The sequence below is a fragment of the Arabidopsis thaliana genome, chromosome 5 (assembly GCF_000001735.4).
Source record: "Arabidopsis thaliana chromosome 5, partial sequence".
NCBI lineage: Eukaryota > Viridiplantae > Streptophyta > Magnoliopsida > Brassicales > Brassicaceae > Arabidopsis > Arabidopsis thaliana.
In genome coordinates this window covers 7,926,908-7,942,095 of record NC_003076.8, presented here as the reverse complement: position 1 = coordinate 7,942,095, position 15,188 = coordinate 7,926,908, and the positions used below count along the sequence as shown (strand labels likewise).

The 15,188-nt window shown below is 37.4% G+C and overlaps 6 protein-coding genes across 11 annotated transcripts; 3 read left to right on the top strand and 3 right to left on the bottom strand.

Annotated features, from left to right (window-relative positions):
- Positions 1–418: 418 nt before the first annotated feature.
- On the top strand, positions 419–2,499 carry AT5G23550 (Got1/Sft2-like vescicle transport protein family). Its single transcript, NM_122262.3, has 6 exons — positions 419–760; positions 1,186–1,239; positions 1,408–1,481; positions 1,611–1,728; positions 1,849–1,907; positions 2,104–2,499. The coding sequence occupies exons 1-6, from the start codon at positions 617–619 to the stop codon at positions 2,180–2,182; spliced, it is 528 nt and encodes a 175-aa protein (NP_197746.1). The 5' UTR covers positions 419–616; the 3' UTR covers positions 2,183–2,499.
- Positions 2,492–4,466, bottom strand: AT5G23540 (Mov34/MPN/PAD-1 family protein). Of its 2 annotated transcripts, none has more exons than NM_122261.3 (6): positions 4,195–4,466; positions 3,827–4,004; positions 3,654–3,735; positions 3,296–3,472; positions 3,037–3,204; positions 2,492–2,948 (listed from the first exon to the last, which is right to left on the bottom strand). In NM_122261.3, the coding sequence occupies exons 1-6, from the start codon at positions 4,322–4,324 to the stop codon at positions 2,757–2,759; spliced, it is 927 nt and encodes a 308-aa protein (NP_197745.1). In that variant the 5' UTR covers positions 4,325–4,466; the 3' UTR covers positions 2,492–2,756. The 2 variants fall into 2 exon arrangements, with proteins under 2 accessions (NP_197745.1, NP_001078617.1); NM_001085148.2 differs by having other exon boundaries at positions 2,504–2,948; positions 4,238–4,427.
- A 224-nt stretch (positions 4,467–4,690) lies between these two features.
- On the bottom strand, positions 4,691–6,780 carry AT5G23535 (KOW domain-containing protein). 2 transcript variants are annotated; one of them, NM_147907.4, is made up of 6 exons: positions 6,550–6,780; positions 6,166–6,251; positions 5,980–6,075; positions 5,481–5,584; positions 5,256–5,392; positions 4,691–5,051 (listed from the first exon to the last, which is right to left on the bottom strand). In NM_147907.4, exons 2-6 carry the CDS (start codon positions 6,223–6,225, stop codon positions 4,969–4,971), a joined length of 480 nt encoding a protein of 159 aa, NP_680212.1. In that variant the 5' UTR covers positions 6,226–6,251; positions 6,550–6,780; the 3' UTR covers positions 4,691–4,968. The 2 variants fall into 2 exon arrangements, with proteins under 2 accessions (NP_680212.1, NP_001331693.1); NM_001343815.1 differs by lacking the exon at positions 6,550–6,780 and having other exon boundaries at positions 4,693–5,051; positions 6,166–6,299.
- Positions 6,781–7,548: 768 nt separating this feature from the next.
- On the top strand, positions 7,549–9,130 carry CXE18 (carboxyesterase 18). Its single transcript, NM_122260.4, has one exon. It carries the CDS (start codon positions 7,723–7,725, stop codon positions 8,728–8,730), a length of 1,008 nt encoding a protein of 335 aa, NP_197744.1. The 5' UTR covers positions 7,549–7,722; the 3' UTR covers positions 8,731–9,130.
- A 1,172-nt stretch (positions 9,131–10,302) lies between these two features.
- On the top strand, positions 10,303–13,103 carry AT5G23520 (smr (Small MutS Related) domain-containing protein). Of its 2 annotated transcripts, none has more exons than NM_122259.3 (5): positions 10,303–10,461; positions 10,708–11,563; positions 11,760–12,169; positions 12,284–12,353; positions 12,442–13,103. In NM_122259.3, the coding sequence occupies exons 2-5, from the start codon at positions 10,800–10,802 to the stop codon at positions 12,503–12,505; spliced, it is 1,308 nt and encodes a 435-aa protein (NP_197743.1). In that variant the 5' UTR covers positions 10,303–10,461; positions 10,708–10,799; the 3' UTR covers positions 12,506–13,103. The 2 variants fall into 2 exon arrangements, with proteins under 2 accessions (NP_197743.1, NP_001330345.1); NM_001343814.1 differs by having other exon boundaries at positions 10,559–11,563; positions 12,442–12,745.
- On the bottom strand, positions 12,709–15,151 carry AT5G23510 (uncharacterized protein). 3 transcript variants are annotated; one of them, NM_001125794.3, is made up of 11 exons: positions 15,004–15,151; positions 14,719–14,909; positions 14,518–14,639; positions 14,391–14,433; positions 14,215–14,306; positions 13,978–14,026; positions 13,681–13,751; positions 13,484–13,597; positions 13,265–13,362; positions 13,149–13,194; positions 12,722–13,035 (listed from the first exon to the last, which is right to left on the bottom strand). In NM_001125794.3, exons 1-11 carry the CDS (start codon positions 15,039–15,041, stop codon positions 12,979–12,981), a joined length of 921 nt encoding a protein of 306 aa, NP_001119266.2. In that variant the 5' UTR covers positions 15,042–15,151; the 3' UTR covers positions 12,722–12,978. The 3 variants fall into 3 exon arrangements, with proteins under 3 accessions (NP_001331605.1, NP_001119266.2, NP_197742.2); NM_001343813.1 differs by lacking the exon at positions 15,004–15,151 and having other exon boundaries at positions 12,709–13,035; positions 14,719–14,974; NM_122258.3 differs by lacking the exon at positions 15,004–15,151 and having other exon boundaries at positions 12,758–13,194; positions 14,719–14,968.
- Between the last annotated feature and the right edge of the window lie 37 nt (positions 15,152–15,188).

Here is a 15,188-nt window from a genome sequence, read left to right as displayed (position 1 = left end):
TATATTTTCTTTCAGTTTTAGTTAATCTTATATTTATAGAAAAAAATCTAGTTATTTTTTTACATATATCAATTGCATATAGTTGTATGATATAAAGAAAAGAAACAAAATAATATGTTATATCTGATAAAATCAACAAAAAAAATAGCTATTAAAATGGGAAGTCAACAAAAATTAAGTGAGTAAAATAAAATAAAAAAATCAACAAAAATAGCGAATTAGAAGCAAAGTTGAGGATTGTTGGCATTTTTTGAAAGTTCAAGATATTTTTGACATATTATTTTTGTCAACCACTCATTAATTAAAGGGCCTTAATTAAAACCTTAATGGATGTGTAAATTTTTAAAATAAGAAAATAAAACCTTAATGGATCCAACAATTGGGCTAAGTTTATTTTAATTTAAAATAAGCCCAACAACTAAAGCCTTTTCTTCTTTTCTCCTCCTACGAAGAAAAGTGTCTCTTTCATTTTTCAGTCTCACACATTGCGTAATTTTGCAGAGAAGATCCAACCATACTTCAGTTCTACTGTCACAATTTGAGAAGAAGAAGCGTGAGATCTGATCACTAGAACTAGGAAGAAAGAGCTTAGACTACAGAAAGAGGACTTACAGAGATGGATAAAATGAATCAGGCTATTGAGAAGATGAAGATGTTGGTTGGTATGGAGGTTGAAGACGAGCAACAAGCTGCTGATGAAGAAAGCTCGCTCTCATTCATGGAAGATCTTAATCGCAATTGCGCTTTAACTACCAAACAGGTTCTTAACTTCCCCAGATTCTTCGATCAAGTCCTCTGAATTTGGTAATTTTTGTAATTTCACATGCGGACTAGGTATTCGTCCAATTAGAGAAGTTAGGCTCGTAAGCTCACTGAGGTAGAAATGTAAATGAGTTCCTATTGAATGCATATGATGTGATCAATAACATACAAGAGATTTTGAGATAAGTGTTTAGCAGTTCTATGATTTTTTGGAGGAGAAGGATTATAAAATTCCATGTGGTATGATAACAGTTTGATTAATAGGACTAAGTTTTGGCTTGCTACTACAAAAAATTAGGACGCTACTTGGATTTAGCTCCTCTATGAACCTGTAGTGTTGTCTCGTTTACAAGAATCTGTTAAATTATCTTGAATTGGGTTTGTCTTTGGCTAATATCTCGTTTTTTTTGTTTATGAAAACAGAGATTTTATGGCTTTGCAATTTGCTTGTCAGCAGGTTTGACCTGTACACTTTTGGTAAGTATAACTCTCAAGTCTTAGCAATGTTAGAAAGCACTATCCTTATTTCTGCATTGAAAGGAATCATTTGATTGGTTTAGCTGTATTCTTCTTCTGTACTTTGGGTTGTCTTAGCTCTTTTACTGGTGATATAACTCTTTATCTCTTATTTGTTTGACGATGCAGTCGATGCTTGTTTTCTTTAATCCGGTCAAGTTTGGCATCACATTCACTCTGGGAAATTTGATGGCACTCGGGAGGTTCGTATTGGAATTTTGTGTAGCTTCTTGTTATATTGCATTGGTGTCGCAATTCTGTGTGTACAGTATTTCTCCATTTTTCTCTCTTTGTTCCTGGATTTTAAGTTTCATGTCACTTTTGTATGGCAGCACAGCATTCCTTATAGGCCCACAGCGGCAGGTGACTATGATGCTTGACCCAGCTCGTATCTACGCTACTGCATTGTATCTAGCAAGCATTATCATTGCCTTGTTTTGTGCTCTTTATGTAAGTGGGGTTTCTCAATTCAAAATACTGGATGCACAACATTGCTTATGTTCAGTTAAAACTAGGTAGTGAAAATGCCTTGTTGGACTAAATATAATCTGTCATCATCTTTCTGTACAGGTTCGCAACAAGCTTCTGACACTGCTGGCTATCATTCTTGAGTTCACTGGTCTAATTTGGTATGCTAAAACTTGCTTTCAAGCTCTTACATTTTTATCCTAACTTTCTTAGTAATACAATTACATGATATATACTCTTCGAATAGTATATTATCCCGAGTGGACCTAATGCTCCTTATACGGTTTCTGAGTTTGTCACAAAAGCTGTCAACATTCATCTTGGAGAATGAATCCCTTGTGTTCTTTAAAACTGCAGGTATAGCTTGAGCTACATCCCTTTTGCAAGAACCATGGTCTCAAAGATCTTCATGACTTGTTTTGACACCGAGTTTTAAGCTACAGTTTACACACATCAGGTCAAAGATTTCTTGTTCCAAAACCTTGATGCTCTGGCTGAACGATTGGTCAATCTCCTCCAAATGTGTTCAAAGCAGGACTTGTTTGATGCACCGGTAACGTGCCATGCCCTTTATGGCTTATAATTGCCTCTTTACATCAAGTTCACGTCTTCACAAATCCTAGCACAGTTTTTTGTATATTTGCTGTGGAACTTAACGTAGATTTGGATGTTATTGCTGTTTGCTACAAAATTAAGATGTTAACTTCACTTGTTTTAGTTTCATTGTCATGGTTACGCTAAAGACTTAATCCAGGAGGGAAATTGCATATTCTTATCAAAAGCACTTAACTTGAAAGTTGCAGCATAAAATCTAAAAATGGGAGGAAAATAAAATCTGAAAATAATATGCAAAGAAATAGAAATCGATCCCTGCCCTTAACGAACGAAATCACATAGTACAGTACAACCTTGTAAAAAGCTAGCAGATAAAAAGAGAACATTCAGTAGAAGCCAAAGAGATGCAGAAGAACAAAGCTCAATGACTTGAAGCGGCTGGAGAAGTAAGCTCTCTAGAAGACAACAGTGTCGAGCATAGTGCCTAGTGTCTGAACAATGTTGGATGACATGAGGTTCGAGACATGTTCTTCCAGATGCTTCTTTGCATCTTGTCTTCCCACATTCACAATTGCCAGCTTCTCTGGTGACAACTCGTCCTCCTCTTGAACCGCCTTGTTATATTTAGCAGCCAAGCTCAACATCTCCTGTTAAACAGGAGATAATGAAAATGTCAATGAACATGATTGTAGAATATGCTTGAACAGATAAAAACATAACCCTGTGTTTCTTTACCTGGACCGTCTGTTCGTTGGTCTTGGAGTGGGTGTCAAAGCGTCTTAGCGTCAGACCATCTGTCCATTTCTTCTTGTGGAGGTTGAGTAACATCTTCTCCTCAAGCTCGTTCTTCCTATAGTTGATTGCTATTGAGTAATAGTGTCTGTTCAACCCGTGAATCAAAGCCTGCATAGTAGTATCCAAAAGTCAGTATCAGAGAAAACCTTTGATTTCGTTTCAACTTAAAAACAGGACACATTCAGTTAGTGATAATCACCTGGATCGATGGTTTGTTCAAGTGCCCAAGGTTCGATGTTGTTTGACGGGGTTCCTGCCCAAGCATAATGGTCTGTGGATTTATGGAGCGGAACGCATCAATCACCACCTTTCCTTTCACACTCTGAATCGGATCTACCACCACTGCTACAGCTCGCTGATTCAAAGCTTCAAAACTCTACAAAAGCACACAGATATTCACAATGAACATATATAATACAAAGTGAATCACAACAGGGTATAGAACACAATGAGTAACATTCTATTTAGTTTTTTGAGCCATCAATAAAGCAAACAACAAATTCTCAAGTGCAATTCACAAATTGATAAGTATGCAAACAGAGCAAACAAAACTCTACCTGTTGAGTATTAATGTCAACCCCAGAAAGCCAGCAGCCGAATCCAGGATGTGAATGATACCAACCAACCACCATCTCAGGTCTGAAACAAGATACAAGAAGAATCAGATCCAAAACCTAAATAGGAAACCTCACTTAAGCGTAGTAAATAGGTTTAGAGAAGAACTAGTTACCTTCCGGTCTGTTTAAGCATGTCGAGCATATTAGTCTGGAAAACATGATCAACAGCTTCAACACTAACACCAGTACCACTCTGAGGCATCGCAAAAACATCCACAACCCTAACAGTGTATTCATCCACAAACTCTCCAAGCATCAATCCCATGACTTCCATAGGAACACCAGCTCTTCCTGCAATATTCCGATCAATTTTCATTAAATCTCTACTCAAATCCGCATTTTGAATCTCAGAAACAGATCGAATAAAACCCTAGAGTTCCAGAGCAAAAGAGGACGAGAGTAAAATCACAGAGAACGAGACAAAATCATAAAACCCTAAGCAAGAGAAGACTAAATTAGAGCTTGGGTTTGGATTGATTACCGTGCTTAAGCATCTTGAGGAGAGCGAGAGAAGAGATGTAAACCTGCTCCGATGTATCGAGAGTCGGAGAATCAGGCGATGCGTGACCTAAACCGCCACCAGCTCCGAAGATTCTCTGTAGTCTCTCCATAATCAGATGAATTGATTAGTCGTCTTCTTCGAAAGTTTGTTCTTCTGGGTTTTTGCTACAAGAATGGGATCTTATAAGAAAACCTTTCTCAGTTTTCTTTGTTAACAAGACAGACGAAGATGGATCGAATTACTCGATTAGGCGACACTAATTACATATAAGTCCTTCAATATTTCCTTTTATTTATTGTAACCAATAATTCACCAAATTTCCAAATCATCCCCAAAAATAAAAGTTAATAACCAATTTGAATTTCCATATTTTTTTTGTCAAAATTTTAAATTTCATTACAATGCAAATCATGTCATTGTGTTAATATTGTTAATTCGGTTGCATAATATAAATCTACTTTACTTAGAGCTTATAGTTTTCGTTTTATGTTTAGACTTCTGGCTAGTGTATATACAATAACTAAACATGTAAATATTGAACTGTTTTCCAGACGGATTTTATTTGGCACCTTGAAAGTTCACAAGATCAATGAAAGAAAAAAGGAAAACGACTCCGTTTCAGTCATGATCAAAGGTTCTCCAACAAAACCTCACAGCTCTAGACCGAAATCAAACTCTAATGGATGGGAAAAAGAAGAATCCTTTTTGAGAGCAGGCAACATTTTCCAAACGAAACTGTAGAGAGGTTTCAACTCAAAGATCAGGCATGCCCTTTCCAGTTTTAGCATCATATGTCTGCTCCCAGACAAACTCCATTGGTGTGTCCTTAGGGCCAGCTGCAAAGAGAAAAGTATGAATCCTTCTATAAGAAAACCGCTACTATCAAGTTTGTTGATTATGTTGATAGCAAACGAATTATGTTGATTCTATGTTTATCTTATAGCCGATCTATGATTATGTTTTTTTCTCAGATAGCTAACAGACTTCCACTATATATTTCCAAAATCCAACGTTTAAAGAGATATTGAGCTTCTATGTACCAGTTGTGGGTCGCGGCGTTGCCCTTATCTTTAGAATCTCTGGTCGGGGAATTATGGAACCAGATGTGCCAGTGCCTCTGGCTACTCTTACTTTTGTTCCATCTTCTAGGTATTTTACACCAACCTTACAAGGCCTCCTGTGGTAGAAAAGATAATAGATTAATAAGTGATCTCTCGCTTGAGCAAAAGAGTAATTGGAGACAGTAGTGCAGAGTGAAATCATACCCAGTGACAGGATCAACAACTTGGACATTTGAGGCGTGAAGAGGAGCCTCTACAGTGAAAATTCCACCTTCGTGATCAGGGCCTCCCTTTATATGTTTCTTGATCTGAGAACACAGGAAAAAAAAAGCATCAGCGAAAAACATATACAAGCTTCAGTGAGTAGACAAAGACTATCCCAGCAGCAAGGTAGAACATCCAAAACGATAACAGTTTCAAGATAAACAATTCAAAAGAATTGTGTAGCGAAATCCATGGAACTAGAGTCGCTTTGTGATTTAGTAACCGTCTACTTGATGCTTGGATTAAAAAAATGAGAATCAAATGAAAATTGATAACTCTATGGTTGGTGTTGAGCTAGTGATATGATATTGATTCAGTACTAGTTCATACTCTACAAACCAAATCAAGAACAAAAAAATCAAAAAATGAACTTGTACATTCATTCTCTAAATGCATGAGACAGAGCGAACAAAAGATATCCAGAACAAGACTATCTCACCAGATTCTTCCCTTCAACGATGACACGATTTTGGGATCGAATGACACGCTTTATGGTTCCAGTCTCACCCTTATCTTTCCCACGAATTATCATTACCTGCACATAAAATCATACCCCAGAAACAACAGATCAAAAATGAAACCAAACTAATGAACACCACAAGAAGAACATGAGTGGTGTACTCACATTGTCTCCTCGAAGTATCTTCCAGTGTCTGATGAGTTTCTCAGCAGCTTTCCAGCCCATAGCTGCTACTCTCTTTGAGAATAATCCTAAAAATTACATCACAACAAATTCACGTCTTTCTTCTAACAAAAAAAACAACGAGAAACGGAAAGCATGAAGAATCCAAATCAAAGAAATTGAAAATGGCAGGGCCAATTTCGAGGGTTTTCAACTGCGGAAAGCCACCTAAATTAGGGTTTTTTCACGTCAAAGATACGCAACCAAAAAATTTATACATAATTCCGATCTAATTCGAAAAGGGAGAAAATTGATGATTAGAAATGATATCGCCGAAATTGACAATTAGGATGCGAAAACAAGTTTGGTCTAATAGAAGAAGCTTGCCTCTGAGAATTAATCGAGAGATCGAGGAAGAGGAAACCAATGGAGTTGAAGCTTTTTTGTTTTCCGCCGACGGTGCAGGCAGCGTTAACCACGGTGGCGAAGAAGTCGTCAGTATTTTGATTGTGAGTGTAAAAAAGATAAACCCTAAAACCTCTCATGTCTTCAAACATTAAAACGACACCGCATTCGCAATTTGGCCAAAAAAATTATAAGTCACTAACTAATTAGGTATTAACGATTTTAATTAATTGGGATGAGACGATATATGCTCTGTTTTCTTTTCTTTACTAGAGATGCACTGTTGATGTATTATTAGAGACCAAATTTTTTGTATTCCGATGTGTTAGAAGTTCACATTTTTATATGGTTTGAACTTGGAAGGTAACTACGGGATTAAATATGCCTGGATTATATCGTGTATCTAAATCATGATGGTGTAAATTCGTTCTTGTTTTGCTTTTTGCTTTGAATGGATGTTGTAGTTAGTGCGGACTAATCCGTAGCGGTTTAGTCCATACCATTTTTGGGTCGGACAACAAACCGATGCGGACTTAGTTTAAAGACTGTCCGCAGTTAGTCCGATGCGGTTGTCTTCTATTTTTTTTAAGTATGTACTATTACGGATTATAATTTATGAATGGTAAATAAAAAGCGGTCCGGTCTATAAACGGTTTTGTCTGTTTGGACCGCTGTAATCATTCAAAGTTTGTTTTTACAAATTTACCCATGACCACTGTTGAATCTAACATAGAGAAGAATTGAATGAGATTGAAAATTAGTTGATGCAGGTTTCTGACATTAGAAATTACTTGCCTCCTGCAACATGTACATTGATTGAATCTACTTGCTCTTATGTGACTCCATTGCGTTGGCCATGTGACATGACTTCATCGACATTCAACACTGTAGTAGAAGAAAACTAGTGACTTAAACCTTAAGCCAAATCCAAAATATTTGAGATTTTTTTCTATTTTTACGTTTACGTGTTTCCTTGAAACGATTATTTTCATTAGTTGTTCTAACTATAAACGTCAATAAAAACATAGAAAATTACAGCTGGCAGAATATTTCTTAGCCTATATAGACGAAGTAATAACAGCTTACAAATTCACTGTACTCTTCCACCAAATCCATTAATCATCATCTTTTCTTCACAGAGAGGAAAAAAAAAAAATGGCGACAGATTCTCAACCAAACCAAAAGCTAACGCTTCCGTTAAAAACAAGAATCGCTCTCACCGTTATCTCCACCATGACCGATAACGCTCAACGTCCTGACGGAACTATCAACCGCCGTTTCCTCCGCCTCTTCGATTTCCGTGCTCCTCCCAATCCTAAACCCGTCAACATCGTCTCCACCTCCGATTTCGTCGTGGATCAATCCCGTGATCTCTGGTTCCGATTGTACACTCCACATGTCTCCGGCGATAAAATCCCCGTCGTTGTTTTCTTCCACGGCGGTGGTTTCGCTTTCCTCAGTCCTAATGCGTATCCTTACGATAATGTATGCCGGAGATTCGCTAGGAAATTACCTGCTTATGTCATCTCCGTTAACTACCGTCTCGCTCCGGAGCATCGTTATCCTGCTCAATACGACGACGGTTTCGATGCTTTGAAGTACATCGAGGAGAATCACGGTTCGATTCTTCCGGCGAACGCTGATCTCTCGAGATGCTTCTTCGCCGGAGACAGTGCAGGTGGAAACATCGCGCACAACGTCGCGATTCGAATTTGTCGCGAGCCGCGGTCATCTTTCACCGCCGTGAAACTCATCGGACTTATCTCGATTCAACCTTTCTTCGGCGGAGAAGAGAGAACGGAAGCGGAGAAACAACTCGTCGGAGCTCCTTTGGTTTCACCGGACCGAACAGATTGGTGCTGGAAAGCGATGGGATTAAACCGGGATCATGAAGCGGTTAACGTCGGCGGACCAAACGCGGTTGATATATCGGGTCTGGATTATCCGGAGACGATGGTGGTAGTAGCTGGGTTTGATCCGTTAAAAGATTGGCAGAGAAGTTACTACGAGTGGTTAAAGTTATGCGGTAAAAAAGCAACGTTAATCGAATATCCAAACATGTTTCATGCGTTTTACATTTTCCCTGAATTGCCTGAGGCGGGTCAGTTAATTATGCGGATTAAGGATTTTGTTGATGAGCGCGTGGCTTCGCTCTCCGCTTAATCACCTTCGCTAATGATGGATATTTAAATTAGCTCAATGAATAATAATGTATTAAGCTCTATGCTTGTGTCTTGTTTAGTGTTTTAAAAATGGTGTAGGTCGATCTATTTTCATTATTAATCAAGTGTTCAACTTTAAGTGAATGTTTGGGTTGGTTATTAAACTTGTTTTAAAGCTTGTGAGACGTGGGGTTTTTGTACTTGTAGTAAAATACCAATGTTGGTTTCATTATAGACTATAGTCAGGTTTGTTGTACTTATTATACGAGTGGGGATACAAAACAATGGAATTGATTATTTGTACGGTGAGATTCAACAATACCGGTAGGTGAGTGACTATGTCTATCCCTTAAGTTTGGTGAAAAGTGAGCCACATTTAATGCATTTCTAGCAAAAGATTTAACGCCCATACGACTCTTATTTATTACTATGAGACTATCCAAAGCTCTTATTTAATGTATAATGTAAAGGAAATGTATTATAAGCTTGTTGAATTGTGTAATCTATATTTGAAAAAGTTACATTAACATTGAAAGAAACATGTTTGTTAAGTGTGAATTTAAACAAAATTTCTTTGTAAATTGTAAATGTAAATGCTAAACCCAATCGGAAAGGAAACCTTTTTGTTTGTGTTTGCGTTTGACGTGTACGTTTTCACATAAATAAACCATTTCTCCGATAAGTATACACTGAACATTACATATTTTATCTGATTAAAATAACCTAGCATTATTGATCGTTGAAAGCCTAGCTCGTATTTTCACACCTTATTGGCTTATTGGTTAACTACTAATGAGTGATGTGACAACGTTTAATATATGTGTTACAAGTATTTAAATGATTTCTTACGTAAGAAGAAATGGTTAAGTGACTCATTGGATCGTCCGTCTTTTGTCGACCAATACATCATTCGTGTTTTTCGTAGTCTTAAATATGTGAGAAGACTTATGTTTTTAACCCATACCTTTCACTAATTAGGTGAACTGTTCGTCTCTTGGAGATACTGACAATTAATTTTAAAAGGAGGAACGAATTAATATGGTTAGAAATGCAACTATAGTCACGTGTCCAATCTCATAAAAGATATGGTTTTTTTTCTTCTTCTTTCTAATATCATTACTAGGTTTGCACGTTTAGAAGTTAATCAAATTGTGTTTTGTTCTTGATTACTTTCGAAACTTTTTTTTCTCTACCTTTGTATTTTTCTTCTTCTAATACTTAGGTTATGCATTGATTCACAAATGATATGATTTCACTATTCTTGTAAAGATTATTAGTGAAAACTGTTATACATGAATGTTTGTAAAACCTCGGAGGCCGATTTATGATCGAATTTTCATTGTTGGTGGAGCTTAAGGATGATTTAATGAGTTAAGTTGGTTTTATGTAACTCTAACTATAGCGTAAACCCTAAAGGCTTAAAGCTAAAGAAAAACAAACTGTGTTCTGCTTTTAAATCACTAATATGGGCCGTTAAGGCCCACTAAGAGTACGTATGAATCCAATAATGGATGGTTGACCAATGACCAGTCATACAAAGAAAATTAAAAAGGTCAAAATTTACCAAAATCTCGACAAAGGGCAATTTCGCAATTAAATGCAAATCTGCAGCGTCTCTTTCTCTCTCTCCGCCGGCGAATTTCTATTGCTTCCTTCTCCGTCAATTTTATCACCGACCGTCTGTACTCTCCGACCACATATACACCGTGACTGCTCGAACCATTGGCCTTAGGTTAGTCAACCCTCTTTAGCTTATAAAGTCAATTTCTTTTTTCCGTCAAATTTTGGGTTTAGAATTAAAGGATTTGAATTAAAAAATTTCCAAACAGTGCTTTTGTGTTATGTTGAATTGCAGAAATGGGTTGATTTGTCTTGTCTGGGTTTAATTTGAATGTAGAATCGAACTCCGTTTGGAACTGGTTTGTTGAATGTTGTTCATTGAGAAATGGTTGTGTGTGTTTGTTTTTATGTTTTGAAGCTCCTGAGCCACCCTTAAGTACCTTAAAGACTGAAACTTTGAAGTATCACTTTGATGGGGAAGTGAGAGATGATCACTAGTTCGGTATAAAGATGTCATGGATGAAAGGTAAATCATCTGGTTGGACTGCGTTTGATCTCAAGCAGAGACAGAAACAAGGTCTTGAAAGTGAGGTCGAGGGTGATCCATTCCCACCTGTTTCAACTAGTGTTAATGCATCCTTTGGTGTAAGAGGACGGTTGAGAAGAAACCATGAACCTTCTGAAAAGTCTTTTTCGTCCGTGCTCTTGCCTCCTTCGAGATTTCCGGCATTGACAGAGAATAAGGATTGCGGAAACCAAGAACGAGGGGGTTGTTGTAGAAGAAAGCCGGACACTTTGAGTCTCCCGGTAAACAGTCATGATTTAGCCTTCACGAAGCTGAAGGAAATGAACAGCTGGGCGGATGATAACTTAATAAGGGATGTATTGTTATCCACAGAGGATGATTTTGAAATGGCCTTAGCTTTTTTGAAAGGAATGGTTTCTTCTGGTAAGGAGGATGAGGAGCCAACTTCAAAGATTGAGGGGTATTCATCCGATAACAGAAGATCGGAATATAGAACATTTGAGAAAACAGTTACAAGTTCGGTGAAGATGGCTGCAAGGTCCACATTTGAGGATGCTGGCAAGTATGATCTGGAAAATAGTGATGGAAGCTCGTTTCTGGTCAATGCATCTGACAATGAAAAGTTCCCTGATGATATTTCTGAACTAGATAGTATCATTCAGCGGCTTCAGTCCATTCCGATAGAACCTGAATGGGAAGAAGATGATCTATACTTGAGTCATCGAAAGGATGCGCTGAAAGTGATGAGGTACACAAAGGCTTAAGTCCTTTTTATACTGTGTTGTTGTCAATTGTCATATTGATAATCATATTTCGAACTTAAGTTTCAAACTTTATGCTTAAATTTACAGCTACGAGTAGTCAGTATCTCATTTCAAACTTTCTTATCTTCGAAGATGAATATGTATCATCAGCTATTGAGAAATTCCTTCTTTGTTAAACAGATCAGCCTCAAACCATTCAAGAGCTGCCCAAAATGCTTTTCAGAGATATGATCATGCTTCTGCCAAGCAGCATTCAGATAAAGCAAGAGAGGACTGGTTAGCAGCTGAGAAGCTAAATGCTGAAGCGGCCAAGAAGATCATAGGTATAACAAATAAGGATAATGACATATGGAAGTTGGACCTGCATGGTCTCCATGCCACAGAAGCTGTTCAAGCCTTACAAGAACGTTTGCAAATGATTGAAGGTCACTTTACTGTGAACCGTTCAGTATCACCAAATAGAGGTAGGTCAAAGAATGCAGCTCTGCGATCTGCATCACAAGAGCCTTTTGGTAGATTAGATGAGGAAGGCATGCACTGTCAAAGAACTTCTTCTAGAGAACTGAGAAACTCATTGCAGGTTATAACAGGTATGTCGATTTTCTGTTTATGAAGCATCAAGTGAACTGATGTTTCCATGGTTTTAAGTATAATAGGAGGTTCACACATAAATCTGTGACGGTGATGTTCTATGTCCATTGTAGGTATTGGTAAACACAGTCGCGGACAGGCTTCACTTCCTCTAGCCGTGAAGACATTCTTTGAAGATAACAGGTGAAGATCACTCTTTGATCTTCTGTTTCATATCTTTGTCAATCATTAGTATAAATAACAAGCTGAGGAATGGGATGTTGGATTGCAGGTATAGGTTTGACGAGACAAGGCCAGGAGTTATCACAGTGCGGCCTAAATTCCGACACAGCTGAAAATTTGTTTGATCTCAAACTTAGCAAATACTTTTGTGTTACTTCATTGTTGTTGTATCATATCCCCTTAAGACTTGTCATATCATTCTTCTTTGTAACATAGTCAGGTTGGCCAATTGTTTAGTGTACTCAAAAGGTCGATAAAATAGAATGTAATGTGGAAGAGCAGTGGTATTTGTAGTGAGATCAAATGTAACTTAAGTGGGGCTTTTATATAAACAAAGATTGATTTTTTTCTCATGAATAATTTGTTTCCCTTCTACAAGGTCTTTCTCACAAAAGACCGTTTAGACCGTTTACTTTAAAAAAACCTCTGTTTCACGCTAATCTATCCACACAGACAACAAAACTCAATTTATTTCATATTTTGAGCGATGAAGAACACAGATCGAGGAACCTCATTTATGTCTTCTCGCGCCTCTTTACATATTCCTTTTCCTTTACTCTTTCCTCACTAGCTTCAGAGCTTCTGCTCAAATACAACAACATACTTCACCAATCTTAAAACCCTTTTTTCCTCTTTGCAGAGCCTGCAACGAAATAACAAACCAAAAATAATCAAGTCTTTGTATACTTAAAACTGGTCTTCTAGAGATTGTAACGAGAGTGATAAAATGAATTGTAATGCTTTGAAGAACACTACCGTCTTGATAAATGATCTCAGGGTGAGTACTATTTCATCTCTTGAGCTGCCAAAGATAACAGAAGATTAAGTTATGGTCGACTTCCCTTCTTGAAAGAAAGTTAAGTTTTCTTTACCTGATGTCTGGCCATTCATTATCTACTCGTAAGCAATGTTCACTACCATCAGAACCAATGATAACAAGTTCTGCAGGTTTCTCAAACGGAATTTTTACCTAGAAAGGTATCACAAGAAGGATTCATATATTAGTTCAAAACTTGTTGCCTTCCAGACTTTTCACAGACAAGCGCAGTAGACAAAAAAGGAGACAGAAACAAATAAAGCAAAAGTCTTACAGCAGTAGAAGCTGAGAACTTTTCTGTAATTGTGAGATCGTTATTACACTTGATGGTGTAACCTTCTCTCTCAATAGATAACGTAGCTGCTTCCCATATATGCACGAAACCAATCTATCCAAAGCCACATGCATGTGAAGGATTAATCCAAGGAAAACATAGCCAAAATATACGAGTTGAAACAGAAAATGTGATACCGCAAGAGAAACTTTGTATGAAGCATGACCAGTATGAAGAGTCTTGTCTATATTGCTCTGCATCTCTGGATCTGTGAAAATAAAAAGAGGATTACTGTTAGATAGAAGTCTGACAATAAATACTATTAGGTTCTCAAAGAATGCTACATATTTAAGGGAACCAATCTCTTGCACAACCAACCAGAAACAGCTCAGCGAGCACAAAAGACTTAACATCGAGACGTAAACTGACAAGTGGTCTAGCTTTATAGGAACTCAAGAGGGAGATTCTCTAGCTAAGTAAATAGATTAACTTACGGCAAGCGATCTTGCGATTATCATTGGCAAAAACCTTCACAAGCTCTCCCTGAAATCAGAAAGTAGCAACATGAAAAAACTGAAAAACAATCGGTAGAAAACAACTGTGTAAGCACATCTAACACAACTGTACTTTCCATATCAAGATTCCAGTATACCACAAAATCATAATCCTAGCTTTCCACAGAGAAGAACAACTCTAACATATGATCTCATTCATATAAAAAGATATTAAACCTTCCGGTTCCGGTCATCCAAAGGCTGAACTTCAATAGCAAGACATAAACCAACATCATCAGCAGTGACAAGGTAATTTGGCTTCTTTGCTCCTGCATTAGAATTTCATTAACGACTATATTCTTATTTCCATATAAAGAAAATAAGAAACAGAAATCAGCAGGAGGGGAATGTACCATCAATGTAATTCACAGATCCATCTTCTAGATGACATACCCACTGAAAATGGAAGAACAGAAGAAGATAGAGCAATTCAACATAAGTAAGAAAGGAAGCGATTCTGTTGTCTGTTTTAGTACACACCTCAAAATTACAACTTGTTGTTCCATTAATGGAGTAACCACAAGCCTGAAGTTCATGTCCAGGATAAGGTTCTCCTGAAATTTGGAGGTTCTCTAAAGCTGGTAAGGGGGCATCATCCCCATCTGTAAACAATGGTTCATGATATTGAGACAAGTGAAAGAAAGACCATGTAATGGAGGAATTAGTATCATTAATCATTACCATCAAAATAGAAGATATTTTTGGTATCGTTGACGACCGTCTTGCTGATAGGTGGAGTTTCGTCTGCTTGGTTCAGAGCAGGAGATTCGTATACACTCGTACCTGGTTGCATCTCAAAGGCTGCAGAATGATTGATTGCTTCTCCGTCAATTTTATCCCCGGTGGTTCTCTTTACACTGGTCAAACTGTGACTGCTTGAATCATTTGGCCTTAAAGTTAGTCAACCATCTATAATAATCATTTCTTTTTTGACGCAAGTGGACAGTGCTTTTGTCTTATGTTGACTTGCAGAAATGGGTGGATTTCTCTTGACTATGTTTCATTTGAATGTGGATTTTAACTCCATGTGAAAGGCATGAAAGATGAGGAATACTGTAACAGGTATGTTGTAACAGGTATGTCAACTTCCTCTAGCCGTGAAGATAAACTCTTTGATCTTCCAGTTCATAATCATTTGTATAAATAAAAAG

Bases quoted from the DNA above. Each gene is read 5' to 3' on its own strand.
- AT5G23540 (NM_122261.3), bottom strand. From the start codon at position 4,324: ATGGAGAGACTACAGAGAATCTTCGGAGCTGGTGGCGGTTTAGGTCAC. The intron at 3,736-3,826 runs GTAACTAGTTCT...ATCTTGTTTCAG, and splicing joins ATGCTTAAACAGACCGGAAG to ACCTGAGATGGTGGTTGGTT. The intron at 3,473-3,653 runs GTAGAGTTTTGT...GTGCTTTTGTAG, and splicing joins TTGACATTAATACTCAACAG to AGTTTTGAAGCTTTGAATCA.
- AT5G23520 (NM_122259.3), top strand. From the start codon at position 10,800: ATGTCATGGATGAAAGGTAAATCATCTGGTTGGACTGCGTTTGATCTC. The intron at 12,170-12,283 runs GTATGTCGATTT...TGTCCATTGTAG, and splicing joins CTCATTGCAGGTTATAACAG to GTATTGGTAAACACAGTCGC. The intron at 12,354-12,441 runs GTGAAGATCACT...GTTGGATTGCAG, and splicing joins ACATTCTTTGAAGATAACAG to GTATAGGTTTGACGAGACAA.
- AT5G23510 (NM_001125794.3), bottom strand. From the start codon at position 15,041: ATGAAACATAGTCAAGAGAAATCCACCCATTTCTGCAA. The intron at 14,307-14,390 runs GTACATTCCCCT...ATTCTAATGCAG, and splicing joins ATCTGTGAATTACATTGATG to GAGCAAAGAAGCCAAATTAC. The intron at 13,036-13,148 runs GTAGTGTTCTTC...ATTTCGTTGCAG, and splicing joins TGAGATCATTTATCAAGACG to GCTCTGCAAAGAGGAAAAAA.
- AT5G23550 (NM_122262.3), top strand. From the start codon at position 617: ATGGATAAAATGAATCAGGCTATTGAGAAGATGAAGATGTTGGTTGGT. The intron at 1,240-1,407 runs GTAAGTATAACT...TTGACGATGCAG, and splicing joins GTTTGACCTGTACACTTTTG to TCGATGCTTGTTTTCTTTAA. The intron at 1,729-1,848 runs GTAAGTGGGGTT...CTTTCTGTACAG, and splicing joins CCTTGTTTTGTGCTCTTTAT to GTTCGCAACAAGCTTCTGAC.
- CXE18 (NM_122260.4), top strand. From the start codon at position 7,723: ATGGCGACAGATTCTCAACCAAACCAAAAGCTAACGCTTCCGTTAAAA.
- AT5G23535 (NM_147907.4), bottom strand. From the start codon at position 6,225: ATGGGCTGGAAAGCTGCTGAGAAACTCATCAGACACTGGAAGATACTT. The intron at 6,076-6,165 runs GTGAGTACACCA...TTTTATGTGCAG, and splicing joins AGATACTTCGAGGAGACAAT to GTAATGATAATTCGTGGGAA. The intron at 5,585-5,979 runs GTGAGATAGTCT...CTGTGTTCTCAG, and splicing joins TCGTTGAAGGGAAGAATCTG to ATCAAGAAACATATAAAGGG.